Source organism: Eulemur rufifrons, chromosome 2 (assembly GCF_041146395.1).
Source record: "Eulemur rufifrons isolate Redbay chromosome 2, OSU_ERuf_1, whole genome shotgun sequence".
In the NCBI taxonomy this organism is placed as follows: Eukaryota; Metazoa; Chordata; class Mammalia; order Primates; family Lemuridae; genus Eulemur; species Eulemur rufifrons.
This window is the reverse complement of record NC_090984.1, coordinates 125,439,553-125,458,951: the sequence shown is the minus strand read 5'-3', so window position 1 is coordinate 125,458,951 and position 19,399 is coordinate 125,439,553. Positions and strand designations below refer to the sequence as shown.

The 19,399-nt window shown below is 67.8% G+C and overlaps 1 protein-coding gene across 3 annotated transcripts; it reads right to left on the bottom strand.

Annotated features, from left to right (window-relative positions):
• Positions 1-939: 939 nt before the first annotated feature.
• On the bottom strand, positions 940-18,712 carry ADSS1 (adenylosuccinate synthase 1). Of its 3 annotated transcripts, none has more exons than XM_069490716.1 (13): positions 18,481-18,712; positions 12,850-12,952; positions 9,854-9,916; positions 8,969-9,019; positions 8,587-8,653; positions 7,545-7,652; positions 7,350-7,431; positions 7,068-7,194; positions 6,387-6,541; positions 5,454-5,578; positions 4,410-4,507; positions 1,858-2,007; positions 940-1,322 (listed from the first exon to the last, which is right to left on the bottom strand). In XM_069490716.1, exons 1-13 carry the CDS (start codon positions 18,670-18,672, stop codon positions 1,270-1,272), a joined length of 1,374 nt encoding a protein of 457 aa, XP_069346817.1. In that variant the 5' UTR covers positions 18,673-18,712; the 3' UTR covers positions 940-1,269. The 3 variants fall into 3 exon arrangements, with proteins under 3 accessions (XP_069346817.1, XP_069346825.1, XP_069346808.1); XM_069490724.1 differs by having other exon boundaries at positions 1,256-1,391; XM_069490707.1 differs by lacking the exon at positions 940-1,322 and having other exon boundaries at positions 1,420-2,007.
• Between the last annotated feature and the right edge of the window lie 687 nt (positions 18,713-19,399).

Genomic DNA, 19,399 nt, shown 5'->3' with positions numbered 1-19,399 from the left:
CACGTGCGTGTCTCCGAGGTGTGAGTCGGCCAGAGCCCACAGAACTCCGTCCCCCGTGAGACCAACCGCACTCGCAGCGGTGCCGTGTCTGGTTTCACTGCGCAGGGCTGCGTCTCTCCAGTGAATTCCTTCCTCTCGGAAAGGATCCTGAGAGGGCGGTTATTTCTCTAAATCTACCCCACACGCTGCAAAGTTATTAAGGAGGCTACTGAGCGTTCAGGGAGCGCCGGCCACCATGCGCCTTACGCGGCTCTGGCCAGTTACGACACGGCTCATCCCAGCAAAGGAAACACAGGGACGGTGGCCACGCGGCCACTGGCACGAGGAGGGGCTGCTGGTGAGGCTTCGTCACCCCATGGGGAGGGCAGGGTCAGCGGGGCGGGTCCTGCCCAGGCAACAGCTCTAGAGCATAATTTGTTTAAGTGTTTAGGTTATTTTGTTTTTTTTAGAGGTGGGCCCAAGCTAGAGTGCAGTGGCATCATCACAGCTCACTGCAGCCTTGAACTTCTGGGCTCAAGCAATCCTCCTGACTCAGTCTCCCAGGGACCTGAGACTACAGGTGTGCGCCACCATGCCTGGCTATTTTTTTTTTTTTTCATTTTTTTCTGTAGATGGGGTCTTGCTATGTTGCCCAGTCTGGTCTCCAACTCCTGGGCTCGAGCAGTCCTTCCACCTCAGCCTCCCGAAGTGCTGGGATCACTGCACCTAGCTGTGTTTAGTTTTGAAAAACATATTTAAGGTACCCGATCTCTCTTACACAGGCTTCTTTCCTAAGCGAACACACGGCTTAGCTTTGTGGCACCAACACCACGGGCATCTCTTAGGAAGCTGCGTCCATACTTGGCACAGTGAACTGAAACCTTTCAGTGTTGAAAAGCAGAAGGACAAGTCCAAACAAAAGTGAAACCACCACTCGTTCCGTGGCTACTGGATGTTTATTACGACATGGCTCCAGCTGGGCACACAATCGTGGGACAGTTAGTGTCACAGAAGGTCTCCGCTTTGAGCACTTTGGCTCATTTTACACAGCAGAATTTTTAAAAACGTATACAGGGTTGGCTTTCTGAGGTTTAAAATCATTGTAGAAATCAACGTGTTGAGCTGAAGGCTTCAGTAGAAATGTAAAAGTCCAGAATCGCTTTCATGTTTCTTTGTTCACGGCGTCGGCTGTGGCGGCCACGGACCGAGGCTGCTGCCGTTCCTGTGGGACGGGGCAGAGGTGCGGCCGGCGGGGCAGAGGTGCGGCCGGCGGGGCAGGCTGGGCCGCATCTAAAACAGCTGGATCATCGACTCTCTGGACTTCCCGACGCCGACCCACTTGACTGCAGGCCAGAGCGGCGTGTTCATGGAATGAAGTTTTCTTTAATGTCACATCTTTTTATGTAGTTCATCTAGTAAAAGGGGCTATGTTTTCTTCAAATGGACATAGTTCTAATTTTTCAGTTATAAAGGCCGCACATGTCCGGGGATTAATCCACGTACAGCAGAGAGCAGGAGTCCCCCTCCCTCCCTCGGTCCTGCCCCTTGGGAACGGCCACCTCGTCTGTAGGTGGTCTGTCTCCCTGCGGCCCTGCTGCAGGTGCTGCAGGTGCAGACTCCCTTGTGCTGTGACAGGAAGGACACGTCTCAGCGGCGGGTGTGTCCCGTCTGTCGTTCCAGATGCTGAGAGGTGGCCGTTCCTGGCAGGGCCACACCCGCCCCTAGCCGGGGGCCCTTCTCACCTTGCTCTGATACGCTCTCCCGGCGACGCACGCGGCTGGGTTCTTATGTGCACCATGCCCTGCACTGGGACGTGGACCTCTTGGGGCGCCCAGGGTCCCGGGTGAGGGAGGGGCCCCGGGGATGCAGGGCACCCACCTGCGACTCCCACGTGGTTCTCCACGAAGCGGACGTAGTTCTGGGCCTGTGGGGGCAGGTCCTCCCACCTCCTGGCGCCCGTGGTGTCTGCTTTCCAGCCAGGCAGCGTCTCGTATTCCACCTCAACCTTCTGGAGTATCTCCTGGTTAGCTGGGAAACACGGATGAGCGGGTCCCACAGACGTGTGGTGACACGGCGGCCCCCACCCCAGGGCCCCAGGGGCTGGCAGCGAGGAAGGCGTCCAGGGCGGGCAAGGCACCGCTTGTTTGCCGTGTTGGGTGGTGAGTGGGAGCTGGCAGGGGTCTGGGACACTGGCTGTTCCCCTTCCCGACCAGGGACACGCCCACCCTCGACGGGTGTCGGCCAACTGCTAAAACCTCCACGGTGACATCAGCTGAGGAACTGCAAGGCCCTGCCTGGAAATTCTAAGATTCTAGAATCCTGAAGCCTTGAGGGATGCTTAAGGATCCATGTCCCCTCACCCCGAGAGCGTCCGCTCCCTGGGGACAGGGACTCCGTGCGGGGTCTGCAGCTCAGGGTAGGATCCAGTCACCCCTCACTGACAGAAGGTGCTGGGACAGGGTTCCTGCTACAGTGGTTTGGTTTCTTTTTGTTTCCGGATGCTGCAGTGGCTTTCGAGCCACGGAGCCAGGCGGGGTCTGCCCGGGGCTCTGCACGGCCACGAGGAGACTTGGCAGCCTCGGTCGTGTGCCCTCACAGGGGCCAGACGTCACGGGGCCAGGGACACTGCCCCAAGGATGCACGAGGTTCCCAAGGCCAAGTGACACTTTGGGACCTACGTGGGCCTGCTCAGAGGCGGTAAGCAAGGGGCAGTTTGCCCAGGGCCGCTGGGGACGTGGGGCCAGAACGTGATCTGGGCCTGAGGTCAAGGGGCACGTCCAGATGCGCAGGGAACCGTGCCATCCAAGAAAACAGCCCCTCCTTCTTGCTTTCCAAAGGAAGGGGTGCACGGCTGGAGAGACCCCAGTTACGTCTTTAAAAATCTAACCGGAAAGCGAGTGTTCTTAGATGAAATCGTCGCCCTGCGCGCCTGCACGGTGCGCTGGGGCTTCCAGAGCAGTCAAGTCTCCGTCCTGACTCGGGCCCCCCCCCGTCCTGACTCGGGCCCCCCCCCGTCCTGACTCGGGCCCCCCCCCGTCCTGACTCGGGCCCCCCCCGTCCTGACTCGGGCCCCCCCCCCGTCCTGACTCGGGCCCCCCCCCCCGTCCTGACTCGGGCCCCCCCCCGTCCTGACTCGGGCCCCCCCCCGTCCTGACTCGGGCCCCCCCCCGTCCTGACTCGGGCCCCCCCCGTCCTGACTCGGGCCCCCCCCGTCCTGACTCGGGGCCCCCCCGTCCTGACTCGGGCCCCCCCCCGTCCTGACTCGGGCCCCCCCCCGTCCTGACTCGGGCCCCCCCCCGTCCTGACTCGGGCCCCCCCCCGTCCTGACTCGGGCCTCCCCGTCCTGACTCGGGCCTCCCCCCGTCCTGACTCGGGCCCCCCCCCGTCCTGACTCGGGCCCCCCCCCGTCCTGACTCGGGCCCCCCCCCGTCCTGACTCGGCCCCCCCCCCGTCCTGACTCGGGCCCCCCCCGTCCTGACTCGGGCCCCCCCCCGTCCTGACTCGGGGCCTCCCCGTCCTGACTCGGGGCCTCCCCGTCCTGACTCGGGCCCCCCCCGTCCTGACTCGGGCCCCCCCCCGTCCTGACTCGGGGCCCCCCCGTCCTGACTCGGGCCCCCCCCCGTCCTGACTCGGGGCCTCCCCGTCCTGACTCGGGCCCCCCCCGTCCTGACTCGGGCCCCCCCCGTCCTGACTCGGGCCCCCCCCCGTCCTGACTCGGGCCCCCCCCGTCCTGACTCGGGCCCCCCCCGTCCTGACTCGGGCCTCCCCGTCCTGACTCGGGCCCCCCCCCGTCCTGACTCGGGGCCTCCCCGTCCTGACTCGGGCCCCCCCCGTCCTGACTCGGGGCCTCCCCGTCCTGACTCGGGCCCCCCCCGTCCTGACTCGGGCCCCCCCCCGTCCTGACTCGGGCCCCCCCCCGTCCTGACTCGGGCCCCCCCCCGTCCTGACTCGGGCCCCCCCCCGTCCTGACTCGGGCCCCCCCCGTCCTGACTCGGGCCCCCCCCCGTCCTGACTCGGGGCCTCCCCGTCCTGACTCGGGCCCCCCCCGTCCTGACTCGGGCCCCCCCCGTCCTGACTCGGGCCTCCCTGTCCTGACTCGGGCCCCCCCCGTCCTGACTCGGGCCCCCCCCGTCCTGACTCGGGCCCCCCCCCCGTCCTGACTCGGGCCCCCCCGCCCGCTGGAGGTGGGCCTGTCCCCGAGCCCTTCCCAAACCACCGACGGCACCCGCAGCTGCCGTGGGGCCTGTCGTGGGAGAGCCCGTGAGAGCCGGAAGCCGCGCCAGAGGTGAGTCTCCGGGGACAGGCGGCTCGCCCTCGCCTGCTGAGCGTGCGAAACCTCTGCCCCGTCTCCGAGGAATCACAGGTCCTGCCCGTTTGATGCCCACGAAACAGACCAACGGACAGAGAAGCTACCAGCTCGCTGCATGTACCTGGGAAGTAGGGGATCCTCTTCCCGCTCAGCTTGTACGCGACGCCCACTTTAATCTCGCTCAGGACGTCCAGGATGTCCAGCTTCGTCAGGGCCAGCCTGTCCAAAACCGAGACAGACACAGACTGGAGAGCCGGGATTTCTTCCTTTTGCTTTTCACACCCTCCTTTCTCCTCCGTTTACAGTGAGTAGAAAATAAAGATCAGGTGATCCCAGAAAACTGCCACGGGCCGACAGGTGTGAGAGCAGGCGCCGCGCATCTGGGTGGGTGCCGCTGCCGGTGGGTGGGTGGGGGGGCGGCCTCTAGGGCCCCACCCAAGCTCGCCTTCTGGCTGCCCATGCTGTGGGGGTCACCCTTGCAGGTGAGGGCCTCAGGTGGGCTTCGCAGGTGGCCTTTCCTGCTTGGGGTTTTGCATCCTTTTGAGCCCCGAGTTACCTCCACGCGGTTCTAGGGGGAGACTGAGGCTGGCACGTGGGGCTGTGGGCTCTCTCCCTGTGCGGCGGGAAGGGCCCGCAGCTCGTGCCAGTTGGCTCCCACCAACAAGTGTCATGTTGTCACCAGCTGCCTTGGTCTGTGGCTCCTCCGGGCCCTGTCTGTGTGCCACCCCATAGGATGAAGCTTCTAGAAATGCCAGGTGCCCCCTCGGGCCCCTGGGGCCCAAGGGCGAATGTGCGCCTGCTGTCCCTGCCTGCCAGCTTGTTGCCGCCGAGTCCCGCAGTCCCTTCTGCCAGGATGGCCCTGGCGGCCCCAGCTCCAGAGGTGCCTGCTGGGGAACGAATGAGGCAGCGCCTGCCGCGCTCCGGGGCCTCCTCCCAGGCTCCAGCGCCTCCGGAGCTCCCAGGGCTGGGGCACGGCCCTCGCCTGATGCCCAGGCACACCCCACGTCGGGCCTGTGTCCTGGGTGAGCAGAGCGGCCAGCAGCGTGGGGACCTGGACGAAGCCAGAGGCTGCACCAAGCAGCCTCAGGGCCCCGGCCCCCTGGGCAGGTGCTGGTCCTGTGGGTGTGGGGGTCCCGGGCGGACGGCCCGTGGGAGGGCTGCTTACGCGGTGAACCCGTTGACCATGTGGGCGTATCTCAGGATCATCAGGTCTAACCAGCCGCAGCGCCTCTTCCTGCCCGTGGTCACTCCCCATTCGTGGCCGCGGCTCTGCAGCAGGTCTCCGATTTCCTAGTGACAGCAGAGCGCACGGTCCTCCCAGGCCACGACGGGAACCTGTGCCCCTGGCCTGGCCCCCCCACCTGGCTCAGGGGAGTCCTCGGAGCTGCCACCCCCTGACAGAGTCGCCCCTGGCGTCTGGGTCCCGTGCCCCTGGCAGGCGCGTCCCGCAGGCCAGGCACACACCCGGCAGGGCCCGTCTCCGGAACACACCAGCCCCGCCAGGTCCTGTAGCCGGCTCGGGGAGCACGGCGTGTGCGTGTCTGCCGACGCCAGCCCCAGCCTCTCACAGCACCTGCTTCTCCTCCCTGCTCAGCACAAGGGCCGGGCCCTCCCTGCCAGGGGTCACAGGTGAGGCTGAGAAAGGAAGGCCGTGCCTCCTGGGGATCCCGGCAGCTTCCAGAAACACCCCTGAGGCCAAAGAGCCGAGGAGGGTGGTGGGCTCTTGTTCCAGCCCGGTTCTTGGCAGTGACGGACCCCCGACCCTGCCGGGACATGGCTGACGGCAGGTGCTCGGCGACCTCTCTGAGCCAACGTGGTCCCCAAGCTGCCCCAGACAGGAGAGACTGAGGGGGCTGCAAGGCACCGCACTCCCCTGTGGGCCTCTCACTTCCCCAGGGAAACGTCCTGCACGCACGTGTGTGCGGCTGTACACGCATGGCGCAGGCCACGTGGTGCTGACGCGGTGGGAGTGCGCCAACATCCAACGCCCTCCTCAGCCGCCACCCCCGGCCCTGGTGGGCGGGGCAAGTGGCGGGAAGGGCGCCCTGCCTGGCCTCCTCGTCCCCTGTGTTCCCCAGGGTGGGGGCTGGGGGCTCACATTGATCTGCTCCGTGGGGAAGGCCCCGATGCCCACGCGTGTGGTGTAGGCCTTCACCACGCCGTACACGTCGCCTATGTTCTGGGGGGGTATGCCCAGGCCCGTGCACACGCCGCCCACCGTGCAGTTGGATGAGGTCACAAAGGGGTAGGTCCCTGCAAGACAGACGGGGTCGGGGGCTGCCCAGCACCCCTGCTGGTGCCCCGGCCCAGGCAGCAGGCGGTTCGACTCCCCGTGTGTCCCCTCGGTGGGTCTGACGGCCCACCTGGCGCGCTGGGTGCCGGGCTGCGTGGCTCACGTACGAGTCTGGGGCGAGGTGAGGGAGGAGGCTGCTCCTGGCGTCGACAGAGGTGGCCAGGCCACCGTGGTGATGGGGCCTTAGCTGGTGTGCCCGGGGCTCGGGGACGGGGACAAATAGACCGCCAAGGGGCTGCTCTGACTAGCCTGGCCAGCTGCCTGCTGCCATCCCGGCCTTTCCCCGTTAGCTCACCCGCCCTTCTCTCCTCCCCTCCCCCGCTGAAGCTGGGGACAGGGACGCCGGGACCGCTTCTGTGGGCCTGGGTGGCACTGTGGCCTTGGCTCTGCCCCCCGCCCCCCCGTGTGCTCCCGTGGCTCTCGGCAGCGGCCTGGCCTTCCCTGGCAGACGCAAGGCCGTCGGGACGAGCGCCCGCCGGGCCTTACCGAAGTCGATGTCGAGCAGGGCTGCGTTGGCGCCTTCCACCAGGATTTTCTTGGCGGGGCCGTGGAGCGCCTTGTACATGAAGTAGACGCCGTCTCGGACCATGGGTCGGATCCGCTCCGCGAAGGCCTGAGAGCACCGAACAGCAGAATGGGCTGCAGCCTGGGCGGAGCCCCGGGTCCCCAAGAGGGCTGGCCAGACCATAATAATGCCTGGCAACAGAGGTGCTCCGTGCTGTTCGACAGGCACCCCGGGGCCTGCCTGCCCGCGCTGCCCGGCCTCACCTTGAGCCTTTTGAGCTGACCGTCGACGTCTATTTCCAGGGCAGGGAACATGGACTGGTGCTGGCGGGCCAGGCTCTTGAACCTGCAGGAGTGACCGTTGCCACGGCTGCCCCGGGTCCAGGGCGCCTGGTGGCCGCCCCACTAGCCAGGCTCTCGCCGGCCCCCTCCCCCGCCCCCGGGGTAGGGCCCAGGCACCTGGTGGAAAACTCGTCAAAGTCCGACAGGAGGTCACAGATGCGGAGGCCGGTCCGGGCAGCTTTGGACGAGTAGGTGGGTCCGATCCCCTTCTTGGTGGTGCCGATGCTGAAAGGTGGGGGCGGGTGCTGTGGGGACCTGGCAGAGCCCGCCAGACCCCCGGGGCCACCTTAGGGATAAAGGGCCGAGCGGGGTGACACCCCAGGTGCCAGTGCATCAGCAACACCCAGGAGAGAGCACCGGGAGAGCCACCTGGACACCCAGTGACGGGGTGCTGGGGCCCCAGGCCTAACCCCCCTCGACCCTGTCTTCACGCTGCCCTGTCTGCTTTCTGCCTCAGCTTCCCTCTCCGGGCCCAGCACTGTGGACGCTGCGCTCGGGGCCGTCGGCTGCTGCCTCCCCAGCCTGGACCCCGCTGCCTGCCAGGCTGAGCCACCCGGAGCTCAGCGCGGCACCGTCTGGCCGGGCTGTGTGTGTGCACTTGTGTAAGTGTGTGCATGCGTGCACGCGTGACCATGCACATGTGTTTGGTGTGTGAGCACGTGTGTGCAGTGTGTAAGCGTGAGACTGTTGACTCTCCCTGGCAGGACACGCTTCTGCTTCACCCGTGTCCCTGGCACATCGGGGATCCAGTAAACCCCCTTGAGAGGACAAACGGTGGCTGCTGGGGTGGGGGCAGGAGCCAGCGGGACAGGGCCAGAGCTGCATGGCCTCAGCGAGTCTCGTGTCTTCCCTGGGCCCAGGAGTAGTCAGGGCTGCCCAGGATCCCGCAGTCGTGCGGATGCGGCAGGTGACGTCAGGGCACGTGCACCGCCAGGGGGCTGTGTGCTGGTGGCAGCGAGTGAAGACGCGTGGGACCCCCGAGAGAGGTGGGCAAGTTCAGGGTTCAGCGATGTGCCAGGGTGTCTCGGGGTGCTGTTCCTGGGGGCTTCACGTCCGTCGACTCCCCTCCCCGTCCTGCCCAGGACCAGACGGGCCCCGGGGCTGGCCGGCGTGCGGGACCGGAGCACCCGCGCCGATGGGACGTCGGCAACGTACTTACTTCTTCCCCTCCTGTGCTTGGCGCTGCACTTCCTGGAGTCCGTCCACGGCCTGGTGAAAATCGAACACTGTCGGGCCGGGCGGGGGCACCGGGGGACGAGAGAGAAGCAGAGGACAGAGGTTTACGGGGGGCCCTCACCTGCCACGCCCAAGTCTCCCGGGAAGGGGGTGGTCGAGGTTTGAAAGAGGACGGACTGCGCTGAGATGCCCCGAGTCCCGCCCTGCTCTGCACAGACTCAGTGTCCCTGTCTGTAGGCGGGCTCCTGATCCCCGGCCCAGCCCCCACCTCGCAGCTCTTTGGAAGGGGCGAGAGGGTGTGCCCTGAGCCCTGAGCCCTGGGGGCGCGCGTGCCGGAGCCCTCGGCCCCGCCCAGGGTGCCTTACCGAGGTGGGCTCTGTCAGAGATGATGAGCCTCTTCTCCCAGTCCTTCAGCCCTGCGGGGACACGGCACAGGGGGTCGGCCTCCTCACAGGTGAGGTTCGCAGGTGAGGTGGGCCCGGCTCCCTCAGGGAAGGCTTGTGGGAAGGAGCCACGTGGTCCCCTCTGTTGTGCAGGAGGCCACAGGCCCTCCCCTCGGTGCCCCTTCTCCTGCTGAGGCTCCCAGGCCCTCAGGCCACGGGGCACCCCCCCTGCCCCCCCGCCCCCCCTGCAGATGTCTGTGGGCTTGTCCTGCTCCAGGCTGGGGCGCTGGGGCTGGTCTGAGCGCCCGGCCTTCTCCCTGCCCGCAGCCGCTCTGGAGGTGGCCTGTTCCCCTCAGGGCCTCAGTCCGGGTACCTCCTGGTGCCCGTGTTCCCAGAATTGGGTTCCAGGCCCTCCTCTCACCCCCACCTAGAGCCCTGAGGCTGGAGCTCTGCTTCCTCCCAGGCCCCTGCCTCTGACCCGCCCACACCCTGGCTGCGGGTCTCCACCTGCCCGTGTGCCTGGCAACACGCCTGCTGGGCCGCAGGAGCCACGTCCCTCCCTGCCGGCATGGTTGACCCAGTTGTCCCCGATCCCAGCTGCACACCAGGGGCCCTAGCTCCCCCCGGGACTTTCTGGGTGTGAGCCTGCAGGGCCGGCTGGCCAGGTGCGCAGGCAGCAGCCACGGCGGGCCTGGGGCCTCCTGGGCAGGACCCCGCCTTCTGCATGGGCAGAGCCAGCGGGCGGGAGCGGGGCCAGCCTCAGCACGCCAGGGCCTGCCCGTGTCCCCGTGGGAGAGACTCTCACTGAGGTGCCCGCGAAGGACACCACGGCCAGGACAGGGCAAGTCTGCAGGGACACGGACCCACCTTTCTTCTCGTTCTTCTCAGCTTCTTCAAACAGGCCTGGCAGGTGAATGACCACCCCGTTGCCTGCAACACACGGGCGCGGGAGAGCCAGCTGCGGTCAGCGTGAGGGGCACACCCCGCCCACAGCAGCCCTGCTCGCAGGGGCCACGCGGTGTCCACGGACAGACGGAGGGGGTGGCACGGGGTGTCCACGGACAGACGGAGGGGGTGTCCACGGACAGACGGACGGAGTGGCCACAGGGTGTCCACGGACAGACGGACGGGGTGGCACGGGGTGGCCTGTCCACACAGTGGAGTGTGACTTAGCCTCACGCAGACAGGAAACCCTGGCACATGCCCTTGGAGGGCACGACACCAAGCGAGATAAACCACCTAGACGTGGTCCCAGAGTGGTCCAAACCGCAGAATCAGGAAGCAGGATGCGGGTGCCGGGGCCTGGGAGTTGTTTGCTGTTTTGGGTTTCAGTTTGGGAAGGTGAAAAGTTCTGCAGGTGGACACTGCCTGGTATTTACCCAAAGGAGCTGAAGACTTACACCCACACAAAACCCGCACGCGAGTGTTTACAGCAGCTTTATTCATAATTGCCACAGCCTGGCGCCCGGTGGTAGGTGCGTGGATAGAAGAACCGGGGCCACCCAGACAACGGGATTTCATTCAGTGCTGAAGGAAACTGAATGAAGAGGGTGTGCCCTCTCGAGCCGCGAGGAGACACAGGGAAAGCTACACGCATGTTTCCGGGGAGGAGCCCGTCTGACGGGCTCCGCACCGCCCGGCTCCAGCCACGCGACATTCCGGAAGAGGCAAAACTAAGGAGACAGGACAGACAGCTGCCACCAGGGGGGGCGGGAGGGGGATCGGGTGGAGCACTGGGGGTCGTAGGGCAGCAAACGTGCTCCGTGAGACACCGCAGAGGCGCACACGTGTCATCGCACGTTGGCTCAAACGCACCCACGCACGACACGGAGGGACCCCTCCTGTCAGGGCAGGTTCCCCGACTGTGACACACGCACCGCCGGCGGGGGCGGGGGGTGACCGTGGGGCGGCTGTGCATGCGTGGAGGGGACCCGGGGAATCTCCACAGCAGCCGCTCGATTTTGCTGTGAACCTAAAACTGCTCTTCAAAATAAAGTCCATTAAAAAACAACAAAAAATGGTTAAAACGGTAAATCTTATGTCTTGCATGTTTCACCAGTTAAAAATTGGTGAAAACAGAACCCCAAGCCCGTACGGAACCGTCTGCAGAGACAGAGCAGGTCGGTGGGGGCGGGGCCGGGGGAGGAGGGGTCACCCGCAAATGGCACGCGGGAACGTCTTTGGGGGGTGAAAAGGTTCTAACATTCAATTTTTAAAACTTTTTGTGGTGGCTGCACATCTTACTTGTGCCGCTGGCGAGTTTTATGGTAGGTGAATTATTCCTCCAGAAAGCTGTTTTCTCCACACGGCATGAAAACGGGGGAGCCCTGGAGAAACGCAGCCCCGCCCCTCCCGGGCCCAGCAGCGCCTCCTGGGGAGCCCGGCCCCAGCAGAGACCCCGGCCCAGAGAGGGCAGGCAGCTGGCCCAGGGTCACACAGCAGGCTGGCGAGGGGTCTGGGCTATGCCGAACGCTAGGCCCTTCCCCTGAGAGCAGGAGGGGCCTTCAGAGCCACCTGCTGCCTCCAGGCGGACCCTCTCTCACTGCTCCCGCCTGGCTGGCCGTGGGACAGGCCAGGGGAGACAGGACATCAGTCCAGATGGGAGTGACCGGAGACCGTGCAATCCACAGCGCGCACAAAGGGTCTCCTAAAGGCCACAGCATCCTGAGACAGCCCTGTGGCCGAGGCCTCGAGAGGCGCGAGCTGGGGGGGCGCCTGTGTGGGCCCTGGCACAGCTGCCCCTGCTGAGCCTCTGCGGGCACCATCTGGCCGCACCGCCTGCCGCGCCAGCCCCCGCTGCTGTTTCCAGCCTGGACTCCGGTCCCTGGCCCCGACCCGTCCTCTGAGACCAGGCAGGGCGGCCTTGGGTCACGTGGCGCCTCCTTGGCCTGGTTTCCTGCCGAGCGGGGCCCAGGCCAGGCAGAATAGGCGGATGTCAGGAGACCAGGCCAGGCAGAATAGGCGGATGTCGGGAGACAGCTTCTGCAGCACAGCCGGGGGCAGTGGTCAGCCGGCCTCCCAGTCCGCCTGGGGCTGGGGACCAGGGGCTGCGGGGACACAGCGGGGCAGGCCACCTCCCAGGCTAGGGCCTCCCCACTGTGAAATACGCATTGTCACCGCCCTGTCCTCGCTCCATGCTGGGGGGGTCCAGAGGCAGGGTCTGGGCTCGTCTTCCCTCTGGCCCAGCCCCGACCACCCACAGCTGCTCCGGCCGGCCGGCATCTCCCCCTCCTCACAGTCAGCGGGCAGAGCCCGTGCCAGCGCTGGACACAGCCCCTTCCCGACCGGCAAGTGTGGCCTTGCTGTAGTCACAAAACGAGCCGGAAGGAAAAGGAGCAGAGCGGCCTGGCCGGCCCGGCCTGGGGGGCCAGGAAAAGCTGCTCTGAGCAAGGGGATCTCGGGCTGAGACCTGAGTGCAGGCTGGGCCGGAGAGGCGGTGTCTGGAGGGAGCCTCCAAGTCCCGGTGGCACTGAGCAGTCACCAGGGCTGCAGGCAGGTCCACGGGGAGGGGCTGTGTGCGGGCCCTGCAGGGGGTGGGGGCCGTGGACAGAGGGACGACAGGGGCAGGGCCGAGGCCCGCCAGGCATCTGCAGCAGCCCAGGCGAGGGGACGGCCCGGCACCTGCAGGCAGCACCCGCCCACTGTCACTCACACACTCGGGGGGCGGGGGGAGTCCAAGTGCGCAGGGAGCTGCTGTGCCGCCAGCCCGGCGAGGCCCGTGGTCAGGTGGGGACCGGCACCCCGACCGGCAGGGCTCTGAGGACAGGTCTGCCCCCGTCCCCCCGCACGGTGTCCTGTCCTCTCCGCCCGTCCCAGCCAGGCCGAGGTGCCGCGGGGAGGGCACCAGCGGGCAGGGCACTCACCGATGAAGGACACGGCCTTGGTGTTGATGATGCCGCTGGGCAGCAGGTGGAAGTCGTACTCCTTGCCGTCCACCACCACCGTGTGGCCCGCGTTGTTGCCCCCCTGGAACAGAGACCCGGCTGAGCCGGAGGCGCCGAGTGCTGGAGCCCCCGGAATGGGACCGACCCCTGGGCCTGCCTGAGGCCCAGCTGCCGTCTGGGGCCGGGGCCAGGTGCAGATGCTCAGAGCCTGCCCGGCCCCCCAGGGCGAGCCCCGTTCAGGGCCGGCTCTGCTGTGTGTCTGGGGGGCTGGGCTGGGTTGACGTCCTGCTCTTTGGGTGCGGGGCAGGGTCCGGTTGGGGACTGGGGCAGAGAGGGTCTGGCCCAGGCTGGTGCCAGCGCCTCCATGAGGTGGCTCAGTGCAAAGACAAGGGGCCCCCAGGGCCCAACCTGCCCACACCCCTTCAGCAGGGACCCTCCCTCTGGGCCGGCACCTCCTGTCTAAGGATGAAAAAGCAAAAGCGTGTTGGGGAGCACCCAGCGGGAGGCTCCCTCTTTCTGGGGCTGGCAGGCCGGCTGGGCTGGGGAGGGCCCAGGTCCAGGAAGCGCGTGGCCTCCCTCCGGCCACGAACGAGCCCAGGACACAAGCAGACACTCGGTTCCCAACGAGGCGGCACCACCGAGTCCTCTCGCCTCTGACGGGGAGCCCCGCCCCTGGGCACTCAGGATGGGACGGGCCCTCGAGAGACTGACAGGCCCCGGGTTTGGGGGCCACCTGTCCCCCTGGAGACACCCATCCTTGCTCCGCCCTCGCCCCGGCACCGGCGGTAACTCCCCTCACACTTGGTTCACAACAGCCAGTCACGCTTGCTGCCCGGGGTGGGCCGGCAGGGGCGGACGTCCCCGGGACAGGTGAGGAAACGGAGGTCCCCAGAGCAGGGAAGGTCGCAGTGGAGCCAAGTTCGCTGTCCTCGGTACGCAGGCTCCCCCACCCCTGCAAGCTGGCAGGCCTCCGGGGACCTCCGGCACCAGGCCAGGAGCTGCCTGCCACGGCCAGGGCCAGACCAACCAGAAGGAGGAAGGGCGCCCGCCCCCCTGCCTGCCCTCGCCGCCCAGGCCAGCGTCCGCGGCCGGAGGACAGGCGCAGACGACAGCCAGCAAGGCCCCAGCAGGCTCACCCCACCGCTGTTGGGGTAAACACAGGCACCTAGGAACAGGCTGCAGTGGGACGGCGGGTGTCACATGACCCTCAGATGACCCCAGGGCCCCGCCAGCTGCAGCACCCGGCTCGGGCCACTCCCACCGCGAAGGCACCTGCAGACAGCCGGGCAAGGAGGCGCTGGCCAGTCTGGCCGCCCTGCCCTGCCCTGCCCTGCCGCTGCAGGAGGTGGCGAGGCCCCTGCACTCAGGGGAGGCCAGGGGCCTCCAGGGTCCCCGCCACAGGGTCCTGCGTGTCCCCGAGGTGCTCCCCGCTGCTCCCCGGGCTGAAGGAGGGAGGGGAGCACCCCTGCGTGGTCAGCACGCCCTGTGCAGCCGCCCCCTGCAGGGGTCTCTCCACACAGAGGCCCCGTCCTTCCCTCCTCACCTCCACGCCCCACACCGCCGGCTCCCCGCGCGTCCCGGGGGACACTGATGGCAGGCACCTCCTGCACTGCCCTGGCCTCACTCCAGCCCTGGCAGCCACCGGGCACCACCCAGGCTGGGGGAGGCTGCTGACCTCTGACCTGCCGGGCCCTCACCTCGGGGACCACTCAGCCACGGCCCTTCTCTGCCCCTCAGTCACCCGGGGTGGGGCTCTGGATGTGCCCACTTGGCCCCAGGGCCGGGGAAGACACCAGGCCCTTTGTCACCTGGGCTGAGGGGAGCCAGCGCCCCCCTCTCCCGGGCACCAGCCGAGTGCATTTCCCTGACAGCCCTGGCAGGGCCGTTGGCCACCACACCCCCTCCCGTGCAGGCTGGGCTCCTACTCAGGCTCGAGGACACAACCTCTCTCTGCAGAGCGAGGGGCTCAGCTCCCAGCGTGGCGGCGGGTCGTGGCCGTGGTCTGCCCCACCGCGTGGTGCGGCCTGAGGCTGCCCAGCGCTCCCTTCCTTTGGGATCTGCTCGAGGGCTCCTTCCCTCGGGACAGCGGGGCCCAGGGGGAAACTGAGGTCGTGGGCACAGTGGGCAGGTCTCGGCTGCCTGGCAGACGTTGCGCGGGGACGTGGGGCTGTGTGACCGTGGGGAGCCCTGCCCACCGCTCAGCGGCCAGCACCAGCAGGGTGCACAGAGGCGGCGAGGAGGCCCCTGGGAGGCAACACTAGGCATTTCCGGGCCGGGGCGGCTGCCCCTGCACCGCCAGGGGTCCTGGGAGCAGCCTGGGGCCCAGGCCAAGCGTTTCCCAACAGCCCCTTGGAGAGAGCTCCCAGGACAGGGTCCCTCAACGCCCGAATGTCAGCAACGCCAGTGCTGCCACCCCACAGAGGACACAGCAGGAGCCCCTGCGATCTCCCGTCCCTGTGAACACTGCCACTGCTGTCCACCCCAGCCGGGAACCTACTGCTGCCCCTGCAGGGTGGCCCTGGCTGGACACAGGCCCGGCTGCAGGTGGAGGGCAGGGAGGTGATCACCATGGGAACCTGTGGTCAGACACAGAGATGTGTGCTGGGGCCCCCCGGTCCCGGCCAGGGAGCCCAGAGCACCAGCGGAAGGTAGCTTGGAGATGGCCGAGCTGGGGACGAAGGCTGACCGCCGCCCGCCTGGGACGGGATGCAGCAGGGGACACGGGGGCCAGGAAGCGCCTGCCCTCGGAGCGCGGCCTCAGCTGCCTACGGGAGGGGCGAGGAGCTGGACACGCAGGCCAGCTCTCGGATGAAGGAGACACGGCGGACGCAGGAGAGGAGGCCCAGGCGGAGGCTCCTGGGGCGCCCAGAGTGGGATGGGGCATCTGAGCCGAGAGGAGAGACACCAGGGGCCGCACGGAGGCGGGTGACGTATGGGTTCTGTGATGCGGCCAGACCAGGGAGGGCAGACTCGGCTCAGGGGAGACTTAGCCTGCAGGGAAGAGGAGGGCACAGCCCCCACAAACCCAGAGCCCTCGGGGGCAGAGGCGGGACTGCCGTGGCGGGAAGAGATGGAGGCCGAGGGCAGGAGGCCGGGGGCGCAGAACACAGGCACAGTGGACGCGGGCTGCCGGGCGGCAGGTCCCACCGGCAAAGAGCAGCGGCAGCCAGGACCCCAGGCCTGAGACCGGAAGGAAGGAAGCCCCGGGGGTGCTGGGGACCTTGTGACCACAGGCCCCAAATCACCGGGGTGGGAGAGGAGCAGGCAGCCCCAGACCACCTCTGGCAGGGCGGGAAGTGGACTTGCACAAGTGCCAAGGGCCCTGAGGGCTTGGCGGAGCGCGCCCACAGAGCCTGAGCCACAGCCTGTGTCACCCAGAGGCCAGGGCCGAGGAGCCGTGGCCACCGCAAGACGGCCCCAGCCACAGCTGACAGACCAGGTGGCCTCAGGGGCCCGGGGCACCAGCCTGCCGTCCGCACGGGCACCAGGGCCAGCCGCCTCGCCCACCGCAGGCGCATTTCCCTCGGCCTCTCCTGCGCCTGGGGACCCCGATTCTGGCATTGCCATCTGGCTGCATGCCACTCTCCAAGTAGGGGCAGCCTTCCTTGGGGACCCCCTCCCACCAGCCTCGGACAACACCGGGTGGGCAGACGTGGGGGCACAAGCAGTGGGGAGGCCAGTGGCAGGTGAAGCCCCCACTGCTGGGGGAGGGATAAGTGCTGTGACGCGGGGGTCACTGGGCACTCAGAGTGGGGGTCCGTCGACCTTGCCTTCCTGCAGTGGCCCCGCTGAAATCTCAGCTGGTTACCTCGCCACGGGGTGGGGACAAGCTGGCCAGGCCCGGTGCTGTCGTGGTGCGCATGGGCGCCTGTAAGGGCTCCAAGAGCCGCATTCTCATTCCTCAAGGTCTCTGAGCCTCGGTTTCCCCACCTGTAAAGGAGCTCTGCGGATGATGCCGCCTCACTGGCGTGTGTTAGGAGGCTGCAGGGAGGCCCGGTGGGCTCCAGGCCATACCTCAAATGTCTATTCCTGATAAGCTGGAGCGCCGGGGGCTCCTTCAGGAGGGGACGTGTTTTGACTTCACTCAGAGAAGTGGGGCTGGGCGAGGGGTGCCCGGTGCCCGCAGTTTGGGATGGGTTCCGTCCTCTCTGCCCCTGCGGGTCCTGGCTGCTGCGGGAGGGTGCAGGGCCGGCCGGCAGACCCGCTGGCAGGGCAGCGAGGGCTGTTCCAGCACCAGCTCCACAGTGGAGGCACAGCCTGGCCCTGTGGGCATCAGGAGCAGCAGGAGGTGGCCCGAGAGCTGGCTGGAGCCCGCAGGCCCTGGGGAGGGGCCGTGGCATCCCCCGGGGCAGAGGCCTGAGGAGGGAACGGGGGGGGCGTGGCAGCCCTGGTGCTGGAGATTGCTGGACATGTCATCAGGCGGCAGGGGACAGGGGCCGGTCACACACGCAGCAGGGTGTCTGACCTGGGAGGGGATTGTCTGCCTCATAGGGCAGAGAGAGGGTGGAACATAAACTCCCCAGGAGGCCACCGTCTATCCCCCACGGGCAGCAGCGGCCTAGGTAGCTGCTGAGGCCGCATTGCCTTGAGCCAAACGGGTCCTTCAGCCGATTCCCTTCTCCGAGGGGCTTCCCCGAGCCCCCAGCCCTCCTCTCAGAGCTCAGGACAGAGGCCACAGAACCAGGGGAAGGGGCTGGAGCAGATGGCCCTCCCCATTTTTGACAGCAGCCTCCAGACAGGGCTCCAAACCCCCAGCGGTGCCAGCCAGGGCACCCCAGAGCTGACCGCTTTGTGCCCGGGGCTGTAAGTCAGCCCATGGGCAGCCCTGGCACAGATTGGGGACCCCCGGAGATCCTGGGAAGTGGCCCTGAGAGAGTGCCCAGTGGCCAGCAGCGGTCGGAGCAGACGGGGGCACTGAGAGCAGCCCGCAGATGGTGGAGGCCCCGCCCTGGGCCCTGGGGACAAGCCTGTGTCTGGCATCTTCAGTGGCACCACCAACCACCGGGTCGTCTGGCCAGGAGTCTGTGGCTCCTCCCTCACCCTCCCAAGCAGCTTCCTTCAAGTCCCTGCCCCCAGCTGCTCCCCGCAGGGCACCGGCCCGGGCCCCGCCTCTGCGTGTGCCTGGCTGACTCACGGGGCCACCCCTGCCCGCAAGCAGCTCTCAGCCCTTGGCCACACACTGACCCTCGCAAGGAGTTGGCCCCAGGTGATCACAGCAGGATGAACAAGAGGGGTGTCTTGGGGACCCCCAAAGCACCCAGGAGCTGCCCCTCTTATGGAGGACCCAGCGTCACTCCATGGCACGCCCCACCCCCTGAGGATCGGGTGTCCCCAACTCAGCGACTTGTATTTATAGCTCTGCCCCTGGCCCGCCGCCCTGGGGCAGTGGGGGGGTGTCAGGTGGAAGGAGGGATATGGGTCTGAGTTCGGGGCTTGGTGTGAGAGGCGTGCGTGCGTGTGCAGGGTGGCCCCGGGAGAGGTGCTGGGGAGGGGAAGGAATCCAAGTGGCATGACCCAGTCAGCCTGCGGGGGGCGGGGGAGGGGCAGGGTCCGTCTGGGTGGGGGAGGGGCTCGCTGGGCGGGTGGGGGAGGGCCCCGGGCCGCGCGCACCTGGCAGCGGCTGATGATGTCGGCGTCCGTGGCCAGCAGGTCCACCACCTTGCCTTTGCCCTCGTCCCCCCACTGCGCGCCCAGCACCACCGTCACGCGGGAGCCGGTCGCCGCCGCCTCCTGCTGCAGCCGCCCCCGCTTGACGCCGCCCGCGGCGGGGGGCCGGTCGTTGGAGGCTCGGGTCCCAGACATGCTGGCTCGGCTGTCCGCTGCGCTGGCCGCCGGAGAGCCCGCCCGCCGCGCCGCCGTTAAATGGGGCCGGCCCGGGACGGGGCGGGAACGGGCGGGCGCAGGACGCGCTGGTGACCTCTGGCCGCCCAGTGCCCGCCCCGCTGGCCGCCGCCGGGAGCCGAGTCGGGGCGGGGCCCCTTCGGGAGCGGCGGGGCGTGGGGACAGACGGCAGGGCAGGCCGATGGCCCGGGGGCGCCCGCGAATACGCAGCGGGGGCACGTTCCCGCGAGCCCGCCGTGGGGCGGGGCCAGGGCCCGTGCGCCAAGACCCCACCCCGCCGCCGAGCGGGGACTTCGAGTCAGAAACTGCAGAGTAGTCGCTCCCTACACGGTTGCATAAGGTCCGCAAAAGAGCGCTGTGTCGTGCGCCCCGCCTGAGGGTCCGCACGCTGGGGGCGCGCACCTGCTCAGCGGGGACCCCCGCGGCCCCGGGCGAGGCCTCCCTAGTGGCTGCGCTCCCTTTCCCCGCGTGCCGTCCAGGACGCGTGTGCCTTGGGCCCGGCCGAAGGGAGCAGGCGGACTCCGGGGTGGGCTGCACTCCAGCCCTTAGCACCCAGGGCTGGGGTAGAGGGGCCCCAGCGGCCAGCATCACCGGCCAGCGGGGGAGCAACCTCAGGGACGTGCACCAGCGCCACAGGGCCCAGGCTTCCACGAGGCCTCACACCAGCCCACCTTCCTGTACCAGCCTG

What these genes read in the sequence shown, in the direction of transcription:
- ADSS1 (XM_069490707.1), bottom strand. Translation starts at nt 18,672, where the DNA reads ATGTCTGGGACCCGAGCCTCCAACGACCGGCCCCCCGCCGCGGGCGGC. An exon ending in TGAGAAGAACGAGAAGAAAG is followed by an intron (nt 9,020 to 9,853) that starts GTGGGTCCGTGT and finishes GTGTCCCCGCAG; the next exon opens with GGCTGAAGGACTGGGAGAAG. An exon ending in CAAGCACAGGAGGGGAAGAA is followed by an intron (nt 7,653 to 8,586) that starts GTAAGTACGTTG and finishes CCCACCTTTCAG; the next exon opens with CATCGGCACCACCAAGAAGG.